We start from the raw sequence: 13,326 nt of genomic DNA, 5'->3' as shown, positions 1-13,326 counted from the left end.
TGAAAGTGATAATTATCACCGGGGAAAGTGTCATAAAGAATGAAGATGAAAGGAGGCGAGAGAGAAAAGCAGCAAATATTTTAGTATTAATATTTCAGCTGTTTATAACATGTCAAGCTTGTGTGAGATGTAAACTGAGACCACACGTTAAGACAAACTTCAAAATCTATGGCATTCGTTGGAAACAAGCAATACAACAACTCCATACTACATTAATCCTTATTGTAAATGACTTACTCTAACTGTAAGATATTGATATGTATGTGGATACATAATCATTCTATATACCAATAAAGAGTAAATGTAGGACTCCAGTGGACTCTGTGCCTTCCTCAGAACACCCACTGACCTCAGACACCCAGTGTGTGTGTGTAAACACACTGAACCATTTCCTGTCATCTTAACGCATTACTTCTAGTATTGCGTAACCTTACAATCACCCACTCCTCTTTCATGTATACGCTTGCAGATTTGTTAAAAAGCAGACTTTAATGAGGAGTCAGCTCTTGATTCACATGAGAAAACTTGAAAACATCCTTCTGTTCGGAAACCCCTGGGCTGAGTGCGGCTCAATCATCACAGGGCCCAGAGTGTGAGCAAGATCCCAGAAAACATAAGTGAGTGAACGATTCAAGTGAGGTTGAGTGGCTGTTTGTGACAGCATTCCTTTTAAGGACGGCCTTGTGGTTTTCACATTAAGGTATTATTCAGACGCTCAGAGTAAAGTAAGGACCCTTTTGGTAATTTGAGGTCTAACAGGGAGTAGACGTGAATGACTAAAACACACAGAGCTCCTTTCAACGGTTCTCTGACAAAGAAGAGACCACACGCTGCCTTAAAATATGGGGCATGAGTGCCTTTTCAGTCGTTGTGTAACTAGATACAAGTGTGAGGATAATAGGCTTAACACTCACTTGTTGTCTTGGTTCTGGGATCATTGTGTGAGCTGCAGGGGTACAGCTTATTGTCACCCAGAAGGTCTGTGGCTAATGATAATGAAATTAATTGGGGCTTTTTCTCTGCCTCACTACACCATGTATCTATGAAAAACGTACATGACATCCCTCAGCAGGAGATTGTGGGTAATTCATTAAGCCTGTGACATTGATAAATTATAGAGCAATTAATAAATTAAGTAACTTTTTTTTTACCATGCAACAGAGCAGTGATTAATAAACGTATAAGCCTACTCTGCATTAAAAATTCGATTTGGATGATTTTTTTTTTCTCTGCTGTAATAGCTCTGCAATTCTCTGAGAGGGTTCAGTCTCTAGGGACCTTTTGCAAATGGCTACTAATATAGACGTCTATTAACACAAGGTGCCACTCTGGTTGTTGTTTACGTGATGAATGATGTGTTTCAAATGTTAATTATTCTCTGTATTTGAATGAAGGGTTATGAATAATATAAACCATCTCAGTTGTATAATTGACTGCTTGAGAAATTATGTTTATTTTTGGCTGCAGAGTTATTTTTCATCAGTAAAGCTCAGCGTGCAGACAGGATTTGTTTCACTAAAATAGCTAGTGTGCATGAATCAAGATAATGATCTGTGGTACAGCATGGGCACTTATTGTTCAGCTATTACACTTTTGTAAAATACAGATGGTGATTTTCTGACCATTCCACTGCTATTATGTAATGTTTTTTGCTCTACAGTGAAAGTTAGTTTTTTTATCACAACAAACATCACAACTCACAGGATTCAGCACATTGTACAGACACAGGTACAGACAGGTGTAAAGACGTAAGGGAAGAGAGGAAGTGAAAGGTGAAGATAAAGTGCAAAACTAAAAAAGGTTTATACAGCTCTGTCACTCATCAGTCTTTGTCAAAAAAATGCATGAGTAACAGCCAACAGATGAATGAAGCGCACTGAAGCAGCACAACCCTCCTTATTTTCAAGATCGTTGCCCTTTTCTACAAATGTTACTATTTCAAAATAAATTTCACTGGCAAGGAGACATACACATGTGTCTATTTTAATTCAATTGCGTGCTACCAAAAGAGTATTTTTGGCTTTATTTAAGTAATTCTGCTCTGCATCCTTCATGTCCTGCAGTAGCGTGGCTCTTACATGCTCATACTGAGCTTGCAGATGCTCTTTTTTTTACTTACAAGATTTTTCTAGAAAGGATAGCCTCAGGTAGCCTTTCTGCGGCCGTGAGAGACAGAACCGCTACTCAGTGTGATTGCTTTCTGAACAGATGCAGACACTGGCCATCATGTTTGATAACTGGATTTCACCTCTCTAGCTGAGCACAGAATGCCACTTTTTACAGATTGAATGTCTGCAAAGACTCTCATACATATTTGAAGGTCTGCATGGCACACTCCTCTCTGTGCATATAGCTAATTTAAAATAGCCACAAAAAAACACAATGTACCAAGTTTCCTTTTACTAAACTTTTACCAGCATCCCCCTCTATTTGACTTTGCCATCAGCAAGGAAACATTTATTCAAAGCAGCACATCAATTAAAAACAAATTACACTCTCACGTTTAAAGCTTCACAGATCCAAAGTCCTTTTCATAACAAAAAAGGGTTTGTTCACCATAGAATGCACACTTGAATTGTAACACAACAACAAAGCAACAGAGACAACAAAAGGCATTAAATCCAAGCTGCTTGGAGTTTGCCTGGAACACCAAGGCAGACAGTACACCAACACTCACTGTGCAGACCTGAGGATTTGTGTGTGGTTAAAAAGCACAGGCTGCCTGACGCTAATTCTAAACACATCAGACTCCCCTGTCCGTTTTGCGCTGTCACGAACCCTCACATTCATGTTTCTTAGATATGTGTCCTCCTCACTGGGTCACTGACCTTGTCTGTCCAGATACATACCATCTTAATCCAACACAGCAAATGGAAAAAACAAGCTTTTACACAGCCCATATCACACACGTGTGTGTGAGGCAGCAGCAGCAGACAAAATCTTATTTTCTATCTTTTTGTCTTTCTCACTCCTTATCCTCTTTGCCATCATCGATGCAATCTGCATGCCAGAGCTCATAAACTTCTACTCTCCAGCTCACATCCCACGCAAGATGCTAGCAGGAATCAAAAACTCATCTGTAATCGTCAACCTTCTATCATAAGTGAGGTTCTGCAGCCACAGCAGAGGCACAATGAACATTTACTTTTTAGTTTGAAAACATTAGAGATCATTGAAGAGTGATCAGAGTGACTCAACTGCCATGATCTAGAACAATATGACCTTCCCTTAGCCCTCAGTAGGAAGAGAATTCATTATGATCTCCCAAACTTCAACACAGCCTAAATCATATTGTTTGAGGTAAAAATGTTTCATTCATTTTATTTTAATTGGACAACCAAAAATAATAAAAAAGAAACTGTACACAAACAGTATGTTGTGATTAAACAAATCAGCACATCATTTACTATATTTTACAGTAAGTGATATGCTGGACATTTACCAGAAAAAACATCAGAAAAGAGAGTCAACACGTGAATTGCAGCTCATCATAAAACACAGATTGCTGTACTGAACTGAGCTTCAGATTTTTATGAATTGTTAATATGCGATGGTTCAATTTTAAGCCCATTACCAAAGTGGTGTAGCACTAATTAAATAATAATTTAGTTCTAAATTAGTTTCACAAAGATACCCTAGTTTTTAGAATTCTCTTGAAGATTTTTCTTCTTGGAGTTGCTATTATAATTTACACTTTTTTACGTCCTATGGAGTCTACTTAGGTGAAATAAATAGCTTTGGGATTTCAAAACAAATGAAGTAATTTAATTTTAATTTATTGCTCTTTTAAGAACTGCACAGTGGTATTATTGTTGATAGTGCCAACAATATGCAATATAATAACAGTGAAGAAAAAAGAGCGCTGCTACCAGTATTAAATAAAAAGCGGTGTAATAAAGATAAAAGATGAATTTCTGCATGACTTACTGAGAAAAATGAGTCAAAATATATAGAAAACAAGGGGCTGTCTGACCCATCATGCTCCTTCAGCAAACTCCAAATATGTATTGTTTTCTAGCTTCACACATGTGAGACATGGCAGAATCTTTTTACAGTAAATCAATCAATGTTTTGGGACAACAGTAAACAAACTGGTCTCTGCTGCTTGACTCTGCCAGCACATCTGGTGTAAGTGTGAGATACTTTCCTCTCTGTTTTGTTTCATTCAAACAAATAAGCCAACAATGTGCAATCACAGAAGTAATATATAAACATGAGAAGGCTGTGGATGAGCAGAGGTGGACAACCGCTTCCTGTCTGGGGGGGTCAAAACAGCTTGAGTTATGCACAACCACAGCATGAGTGACCCCGGAGATGCACACTCCTCAGCTCCCCCAGCAGTCTTCCGACCACCCGGTGAGCCCCCCCCCCCCCCTTCAGGCTCCCACAGCAGCTTCACAGCAGAGTCAGATACAGAAGAGAGACAGACAGAGAGAAAGCACGCTCCCTGACACACTGACAGCCCTTCATACTGAAGCGCCGAGCTGTCCTGAGACAGAATACGTTGTCTGCTCAAAAGCAGCACAATTTAATGTGGCATTGCTCTCTGGGAGACTGCAGGGGAGACAGAGCAGACCCGGGAAGAATATCTGTAGGTTTGTCTCCTGGTTCGGATAGTGAAAGGTGGATTACAGCGCACAGCGTAAAGAAAAATGACTCGTAGCCTCGGGTAGAATGAGTGGGTGTAACTCCCAGGGGATCTAGATAAAGATGCGCTTGACTTTCACACAGAGGAACAACTACAGATGTGGAAATCCATAACAGACGTTTTAATTTCACAAACTTCTGCAGGAACTGACAATTGTTTTAATGTATAATAAAAATGCAAAGTGTTTAAAGCAAAGTGTCAATATGGAATGAGGATCTTCATTGTTCCAAAGATCTGTAGGCAAGAATATTAGAGAAGGCAATAAGGGAGCAGGGGATGTGGGTTTATTTGAAGGGGGAACACTAGGCTGTCAGTGTAGTTTAGCGCTGAAGAAAAGGGAAGCTTTTCTGTGCTGCAGGCTCTAAGGTTCATGCTGACCTCATCACGGTGTGGCTAGAACTGCTGGATACCGCACCAGAATAGGACCAGTGAGCAAAAACCCATTTATATTCTCAATTCTCTCACAATCTGTAAACAGTCTGTTCTGCATGAATGGACGTAGTGTGCAGTTCACCAGCATGCTGCCCAGTGACGGTACAGTGATTTTCAGGGTCAGAGTGCTGCACATGTCCAGACAAGGCCTGCTGAGGGTCTTTACTGGGGTTTCCAATTAAGCAGTGCACAGCCACAGAGGGGTGAGGGAATTTTAGGCTGAGTACAATAAATGGATAATAGGAACATTTCTGCAGAGCACATTGATTTCTAAATTGGACTGTGAATGCGTTGCCCTGGAATATAGGACAGCAGTTATTTTAACCTTTAGTGCTCCGGGAAGCATCCATTTGAGCAGTCATGCACTTATCCAGCCCACACTTCACACTGACCCTGTTAAGAACTGTAGTGTTCTCTATTTGTCAAAAGGGCCACTTACCAAAAGCACTAAAAAGGTGCATTAGTGCCACATGACGCATACAAGAACAGGACTCCGGCAGGTCTGGTTAAATTGTGGTGTATATTTGACTATGATTCTGACCACTTTTTAATCATCTTGAAAGAACAGTATTAGTATTTGAGAGCAGGATTGATAAGTGGAGATTACTCATGTTTGAAGGCAGTTGTCCAGCTGAGATGGACTGTAGTTCGCACCTGTTGCAGTAAAAGTGTCAAATGTCTCACTAGTAAGCACTTGCGATCAGATTTCACCTCCCCGCTCACATTTGGTTGTATCGGTTAAAGAACACAAATTCAGCTAGAAGACTGCTGAGGCGATCGGAACTCTAGATTTCTAAATGTTCAAGCTGTTTGTCTTGAAGTTTAATATGCATGCAACCTGCAGGACAGAACTTCAAAGCAGGCATCATTTTTGCTCACTCTAAAGCTATGGAGTGCGTCTCTAAATGTGACCATGTAACCGGCACATTCTGGCGGAAACTCTACAGCTGTCCACTAATGAGCAAATCCTGAGATTCAATATCTTTGATGGCAACTCCGTGTGTAAACGGAAGCAATTCACACAGTTACACACATTCCCGACAGGGAGCTGTGCTGCTAACCTATCATCTGATTTGGCTATTAGCACCTCCACGCTGAAGCAATTTCACTGCTTTGCTCAAGAGCATATTAATGGTGTTCTTTTTGCCAGGGATTCAAACTGGCAGCTGATCAGGGCTTCACAAACAATCTGTTATGTCTGCCATCGATGAGAACGCATTTAACTGAAAACACCGTAAGACTATTGCAGCATTCTGCCAGCATTTTACAAGACAGGTGTGAATACTGTAGCAGTGGCTCTAATCAGCAGCACCCCATCAGCCCGTGCTTTGTTCTCCAGTCTCTGGGGAACAGCTGGGGAGAAACCGTCCCTTGCCACCACTCTCCATCCTCCTTGCACTGCCAACTTGTCGATATCTTATAATGTAAAAATTTGATAGCCAATTCAGAGCCCGGCTTCACTCTGAGCATACAGAATGAGCTGAAGTCCACCGGGAACACACGACTGAACCTGTCCAAAATGAGCTGAGGGGAAAAAAGGGTGGAGGATGCAGAAAGACAGAATAGATTGGGAGTAAAATAAAAAGATTCAGTGTAGAGAGTTTGTTCACCTGCAGATCTCAGCTCCAGTGACCCCTGAGTAGCTGCAGTAAATTATTCATTACGAGTCAAATGGCTTGTTTCTTGTGAAATTACCTTTCTCTCTCTCACCTCTTCCTGGATCTACACTAGCCAGAAGAATAATTAGTTATAAGGGCACAGCCATTTTCAGACTTTAATCATGTAACAGAGAAATCTCCTGCAGTGAGCATATTACATCAGGGGATGTGGAGTGGAGACAACGGTGGGTGGGTGGGTGGGCGGGTGTGTGTGTGTGTGTGTGGGGGGGGGGGGGGGGGGGGGTGAAGCATTGACGAACACTTAAGAAATCTGAGCTGCCTGGGTCTTTAATTAAAAATTGATGTCATATTAGAGATGAAGATTTCAACTCAACAGCCAGAGGAAAGTGCTCATTGAACTTGTCAGCACCCCAGGACAAGCACATGCTTTAAGCCCTGCTGGGTGGCTCGATAGGAAGACATTCAGTCAATCAATTTACTTTATTGCAGGGCATGTGTGCTAGTAAAGTAAAATGACAAAACAATTGAAAAAAAAGTTTAAAAATATGGCCACTTGGGGTCAGCAAAAAGAAGCAGTGAACAAAATATGATAAAGTAAACTATTTAAAACACAGCAAACGGGGGATTTTTGTCTTTAGCTAAAAAGAATGAACCAAGACAGTAGGAACAGAAAACCGAAACAATTAGCTGAACAGCTTTAAAATGCCTGCAGAGCCGAGGACTGCACTGAAGTCTATGTGGCTTCGTTACTATGGATATCCCTTATACATAGTTAGCTGTGTGTATATTACACTACTACTAATTACTTTCTATATTATATTTTTTTACCACAAACAGGAGTGTGCAGTCAGGCTCACATTTTAGTTTGTGTGTTGTAAACAGTCCCATCAAATCATGCTTTTTTTTCTTCTGAACCTCTTTCATCGTTTTATCTCAATAAATACTCAAAGGATCTAATACCTCAGCAAAAATTAAAGATTAGAGACAAATTCCAACAAACAATGGTGCATTAGATTTTAGGTTTTCTTCTTTCTTTTGTTTGTTAAAAGTGTGAGGCACTCCCAACATTGCTCCTTATATTGATCCCTTATCAGTCATAATCTATTAATGTCTTATGTAAAAATATATCAGCCAAAAGGACCAAACCTTTTACTTTAATATAATATAAATCTGTTAAGATTAACAGCTTGATTCACTTATTCTCATGACTCACTAACACTATTAATAGTTTTATCTCTCATTTGTAGCGTACAGTATTATGTAGCTCTCAGAACCTGCAATGCTTCCAACTAGTTAAGTCACGATGTGTAAACGATGTGGACTAAATTTGGAAAAAATATCCTCCTCCCCTGACACGCTGGTCTGTCACCAGTCTGTGGCTTCTGTGAGAGTCACAGATTTCAGTTGAGTCGCCCCCTGATCTCTGTGCGATATTATGGAAACCGTGTGCTTCCGTCACCAGGGGAAAAGGGGGTTAAAAAGGTGTACCTGTCACTATAACAGGATGATTATTGCCTGTGAAGCAGGCAGGCTTGTGAGGATAACTCCCCCCTATACGCCCTGCTGGGAGAGAGGCCCAGGGCCTGTGCTCACTGAGGCTGAATGACTCACAATTACCAGAGCGACAGAGCCCGCGAGCCACCTCCCATCCTTCTCCAGCCGTTCCACTGACTCACTTAGCACACATGACAAATGACAAAATCACCCCAGACCTCCGCCCCCTCACTAAGACCTGATTGCCCATCGCCCACACTTTGCCTACAGTACTTAAGGCTGGGATATATCTTGCCAAGCTTCATGAAACAAAACAAACTTTCTCTGAAGAGAGGTTTTTCTTGTCTTTCAAAGCAGCATTACATTGTTTTACAGTGCGAGGCATTAAAATATGACCGACTGAACAGTGGAAGTTAGACAAACTGAAAATACCGTGCTGCTGTACACACCTATTGCTACACTGAATTACTGCACCGTTTGTTGTGCATCATCAAAGGATGACTTCTTGGACTGTATTTTAAATATGAAAGCACGAGAGTGATATGAATATCCTTGGCTGACAACATTAGTGCTTGACAAACAACACTCGTCGCCTGTTAAAATGTGAAAATACTCCACTCCACTGAGGCAGTGCATTCATCTTTTGCCACTGTGAAAGCAACAGGGAACTCTCGGGTTATTTTGTGTAATTTAAATATGCTTACAATGCAAAAGTCAAAGTTGGAAGTGTGCTGATACTTAGATCTTACACCTCATATACTACCCTCGTTAAATGGAGAGTGGCGACAGAGTTGTAACTGTGTGCAGTTTTTCAGAGTGGCGTGGAAACATGGTGCTAGTTGTAATATTTAATGAGGAGAAATGTGTTATGCGCTGCTGAAAATTGCACGACCGCTGTGACCTTGAATTGAAAACATACAAATAACACATGAAGTTCTATTACACCAAGACATGCGACGTAGACGATTGCACAGGATGTGTTCTGTTACTGCTGTAATCATTATCACTGCAGCTCAGGTTTTTTTTTTCACTGCAATATTAAGCTCATTGTATCATTTGTCTTTGACAATGATGCTGCACACTGAATGTGACACCTCCAGCGGTGCCAGACACTTAAATCTTCTGTTCAACAATAGCACAGCACTCACTTCAACTCCTCTCCTGCAGCCCAGTGTCTCAGGCTCTCTAATGAAGACAAGTGCAAGAGAGGGACAGAGGAGGGATGGCTTGCTTTATGTGTAAGCAAGAAATGCATTGCAATATGTTTTTGCTCAGATATCAGTGTTGGCACCATCTGAGAGTCACTGGCAAAATGATCAGGATCTTAAAACCAAGGAGTAACTACTCCTCATAGAAATCAAGACTGACATACTTTTCAATAACCCTAAAGGGACTTTTTGTGGGACACCGCAGGGGCTCTTAAGTGCTATCTGGGGAGGCAGGCAGAGAGCTACCATCTGTGCCCAGCAGCGACCAACTTACTAAAGAAGAGAAATCAAACACAAACTAGTCCTTCAATAGGAGCCATGGGGAACGGGGGTGTCATCAAAGTCATCCTGTCTAGCACCGACTCTCCCCTCTGAAAAAAAACAAAGATTCGTTTGAAAAGATTAAAATCAATAACTCTTCAGCTCTTTCATTTTTTTGTTCATTATTAATGAGTTTGGGAATTTCAAAGACGCTATCAGAACTATCTGATTGAAGAGGAAGGAGTCCTTGTCGGGGCTGTTATCGGCCCCTGTGGGGAGGCTGAAGGATCAGAACGGCAGTGTAGCGTAGCAGCAGACAGGTAACTAGAGCAGAGGGCGTCTGGCCTGTAACACCCCCGCGGGAATAAAGCCAGATTAAGGGAAGAGGGGAGTCCTCTCATCTGAGTCCAAACACCAGACCACTAGCACATCTGTGGGAATCCTTTCAAGGCAGTTGAAATGCGATACACGTTGTTATGAAAGGAAATACATGTTTTTAGAGAGACAGAAAATCAATATCACTCACTGACTGCAGAGCAAGTGAACAAATCTGAGCGAGCTGGAAAAACCTGCATAAAATGGAATAAAAATGAGTCAGACTTAATAATCCTGACTAAGCCTGTATAAGGAAGCCGTGGCAGTCAAGACAGTAGATGGATCAGAGTACAGACAGGGATGCATGCATTATGCATCATTGTAAAATTCTCTCTGGGTAGAGCACACACACACACACACACAAACTTACCCCACTGTTCACATTTGCATCACTTATTGCTTGCATTTACCTCAACCCAAAATTCACAAATGATGTGTGTGTTCTCCTCCGCCAAACCCAAAGGACACAACACAATGCTCTTCAACGGCACATTAGACAGAAGATACCTGTTAATAGATCATTACCAATGAATAATTACCCATTACTTTGCTCTCACATTCACACACTCTTCACAAAGCCACTGCTGAGCACAGCAGCACTATCTTATCTCCATCCCTCCTCTTTCCCTCCCCTCAGTTGATGTTAACATCTGACAGCTTTGTGTGTGTGTGTGTGTGTGTGCCGATACTGATTTTTTTCTTTAATTAAAACACTGGAAGTCTTAATTGGACATTACACTTTATTCTCCGGCCCTCCCGCTTGCCCACCTCCCCTTCCTCGAACACTTTGATCCTCCGACCAAATGTTTCGAAGCAATAATAGTTTCCCCCGTACTCAGACTCACACACCGCTGTGCTCAAGAAGCAAAAAGCTCACTTTAAAACAAAAACACAGCTCAGACTTCCTCCTTTGACTGTGTTCTGTTAAGATTTTTATGTATGAACAATTTCTTTCCAGTTGGATGATCTTCTAATTTAGTTCCAGTGAAAATGAGGTTGTTTAAGAGGGTTGGTAACTTGGAAAATATTGGCAATGTTGACTGCTAACTGCTCCTTACGGTGCATCTAAAGAAAGCATTTCTCAATCATTATTCTTTTACTGCCCTTTGTAAAAATTGTCCAACTTCACTATTATTGATTAAACTGCTCAAGACCACAGGAGTAACACACTTTGTGTGAATTTCATTTTGGTGTGGATTTTCAGTTTGAATCTGTGCTTTGATCCCTCTGGCCTCACCAGTAGCTCAAAGGAGGCATATGAGCCCATTACTAGTGAGCTTAGGGAATTACATAGGCTCAGTGAAAACTAGACAGAAAGGAGTATTTTCTCTCGCAGCCGAAGTAAACAAAAGAATGCAATAACAGCGGTACCTGTAAAATTTCAACCACTTATTTATATATATAACATTGATAGAATGTCACAGTTAACACCACAGGAGGTATGACCGGTAAATTAAGTATCGATTAAATCTTTCATTTGCTTTCTGTCCACGTTTCTTTCCACTATTAACTATTATCTACTTCTTTTTCTATTTTCTCCCTCGAACCCCTTTTGTCTACCGTCTCTCTCCAGGTGGCACTGGGTCAGGAAGATGACTCCCCCAGCCCTAAGACCTCTTCAGATGACTCCTCCAAGACGGTGGGCCTCCTGAGTGGGCAGACACCCCTGTCGCCCCTGAGCCGCTGGATGCTGCACAGTAAAAGCAGAGCTGCTAATGCCACATCCCTGGAGCTTCCCTACCGCTCCCCTGTTCCTTTCTCCAAACAGGAGTTTTCTAAACAGGAGTTCTGGGAGATGTTGGGCAGCGATCTGCTCAAACCTGACACCTCCAGCTCCAGAGTCAAACGCCGGCCTATTGTTAAGACCGGCAAGTTCAAGAAGATGTTTGGCTGGGGAGACTTCTATTCCAATATCAAGACAGTGAGGCTTAACCTGCTGATCACCGGCAAGATTGTGGATCATGGTAATGGCACGTTCAGCGTCTACTTCCGACACAACTCAACAGGACAGGGCAACATCTCAGTCAACCTGGTGCCTCCTGTCAAAGCAGTGGAGTTTGACCTGGAGCGTCAGAGTGTAGTCTATCCCAAGGACTCCAAGATATTCAACTGCCGTGTGGACTATGAGAAAGTGGATCGCAGCAAACGCACCTCGTTGTGCAACTATGACCCGTCCAAGACCTGCTACCAGGAGCAGATCCAGAGCCATGTGTCCTGGATTTGCTCTAAGCCTTTCAAGGTCATCTGTATCTATATTTCCTTCTACAGCACGGACTACCGCCTGGTGCAAAAGGTTTGCCCGGACTACAACTACCATAACGAGATGCCCTACCTGCCCTCGGGCTAGAAGATCTTTAGTGAGGGGGGGAAGGAGAGGCAGGAGGAGAGAGGAAAAGGGGGGATAAAGTGGGAGTGACTGCAACATATGAGGAGGAACACAGGGCTGAGAATCATCTTTAAGGCCATAGTGGCAGTGAGACACCTTAAAGAAACCCTCTCTGTAGCCTGACTATATTAAGATGAAAAAAGAAACATATATGCAAAACAAAACACTACAGTATGCAGATAATATGGAATGCTTGACTGCAGCATTCATTAAGTGGACTGGTTGTGCAAATCAAACACCACCAACATGCACATTTTTACCTCAATCGAGTTTCTAAATGCCAACCACTCACCAGCTATTCCTTTCTTCCATTAAGCCACTTGTGAATGTCCTTTTAATCACCCTTTACAGTGTTGCTCTTCTGCAAAGCCACAAAGCATTTTAAATGCTGTGATATGATCCGGTAGAGAGTTGCATATAAATTCTAATTTTCATAGAGCGCTGAACGTCGTTGTAAAAACCACCATCAGCACAGGGAACACAGAGAATTGTTGTTTTCTTACTAAGGGAAGACGAATGTAAAGTGTCATCAACACAGGATCATTCAGGTTACACTCACAGTCTTTTCAAAGGGCAATGTTTCGATGTGAACCCCTACGTCCAGCGCAGAGCTCTGATGTGCGCCACCATGTCATCGCCAGTCTCTAGTGTTTACCTGCCAAATCTAATCACAATATATCCTTCAGTCATGTTGCCTCCATTTTCAATAAAAGAGAGAAAAAAAACATGGAGAGCAGGATACAATATTAACATTTACAAAGAAAAAGAAATTGCTCAACAAAGATTCTGGGCCGAGGCTTAAGACAGTGTGAGGGAAATAACTAGATTGTGCATAGAGATAGAATTGGCCCTCCATACTTAAGAGAGAGGGAGCAAGGTGGGGAGTGAGAGACGGAGAGACTC

The 13,326-nt window shown here is 41.8% G+C and overlaps 1 protein-coding gene across 1 annotated transcript; it reads left to right on the top strand.

Annotated features, from left to right (window-relative positions):
- Window positions 1–11,604: 11,604 nt before the first annotated feature.
- LOC114440201 (neurexophilin-1) lies at window positions 11,605–12,397 on the top strand (the record flags this gene model as incomplete). The annotated part of the gene is made up of 1 exon (XM_028412521.1): window positions 11,605–12,397. A coding segment is annotated over one exon (780 nt), but the record flags the coding sequence as incomplete, so codon positions are not given.
- Between the last annotated feature and the right edge of the window lie 929 nt (window positions 12,398–13,326).

The sequence above is a fragment of the Parambassis ranga genome, chromosome 8 (assembly GCF_900634625.1).
Source record: "Parambassis ranga chromosome 8, fParRan2.1, whole genome shotgun sequence".
Taxonomy (NCBI): Eukaryota; Metazoa; Chordata; class Actinopteri; family Ambassidae; genus Parambassis; species Parambassis ranga.
Note: the sequence above shows the minus strand (reverse complement) of the source record. Positions and strands in the feature narration are given on the sequence as shown.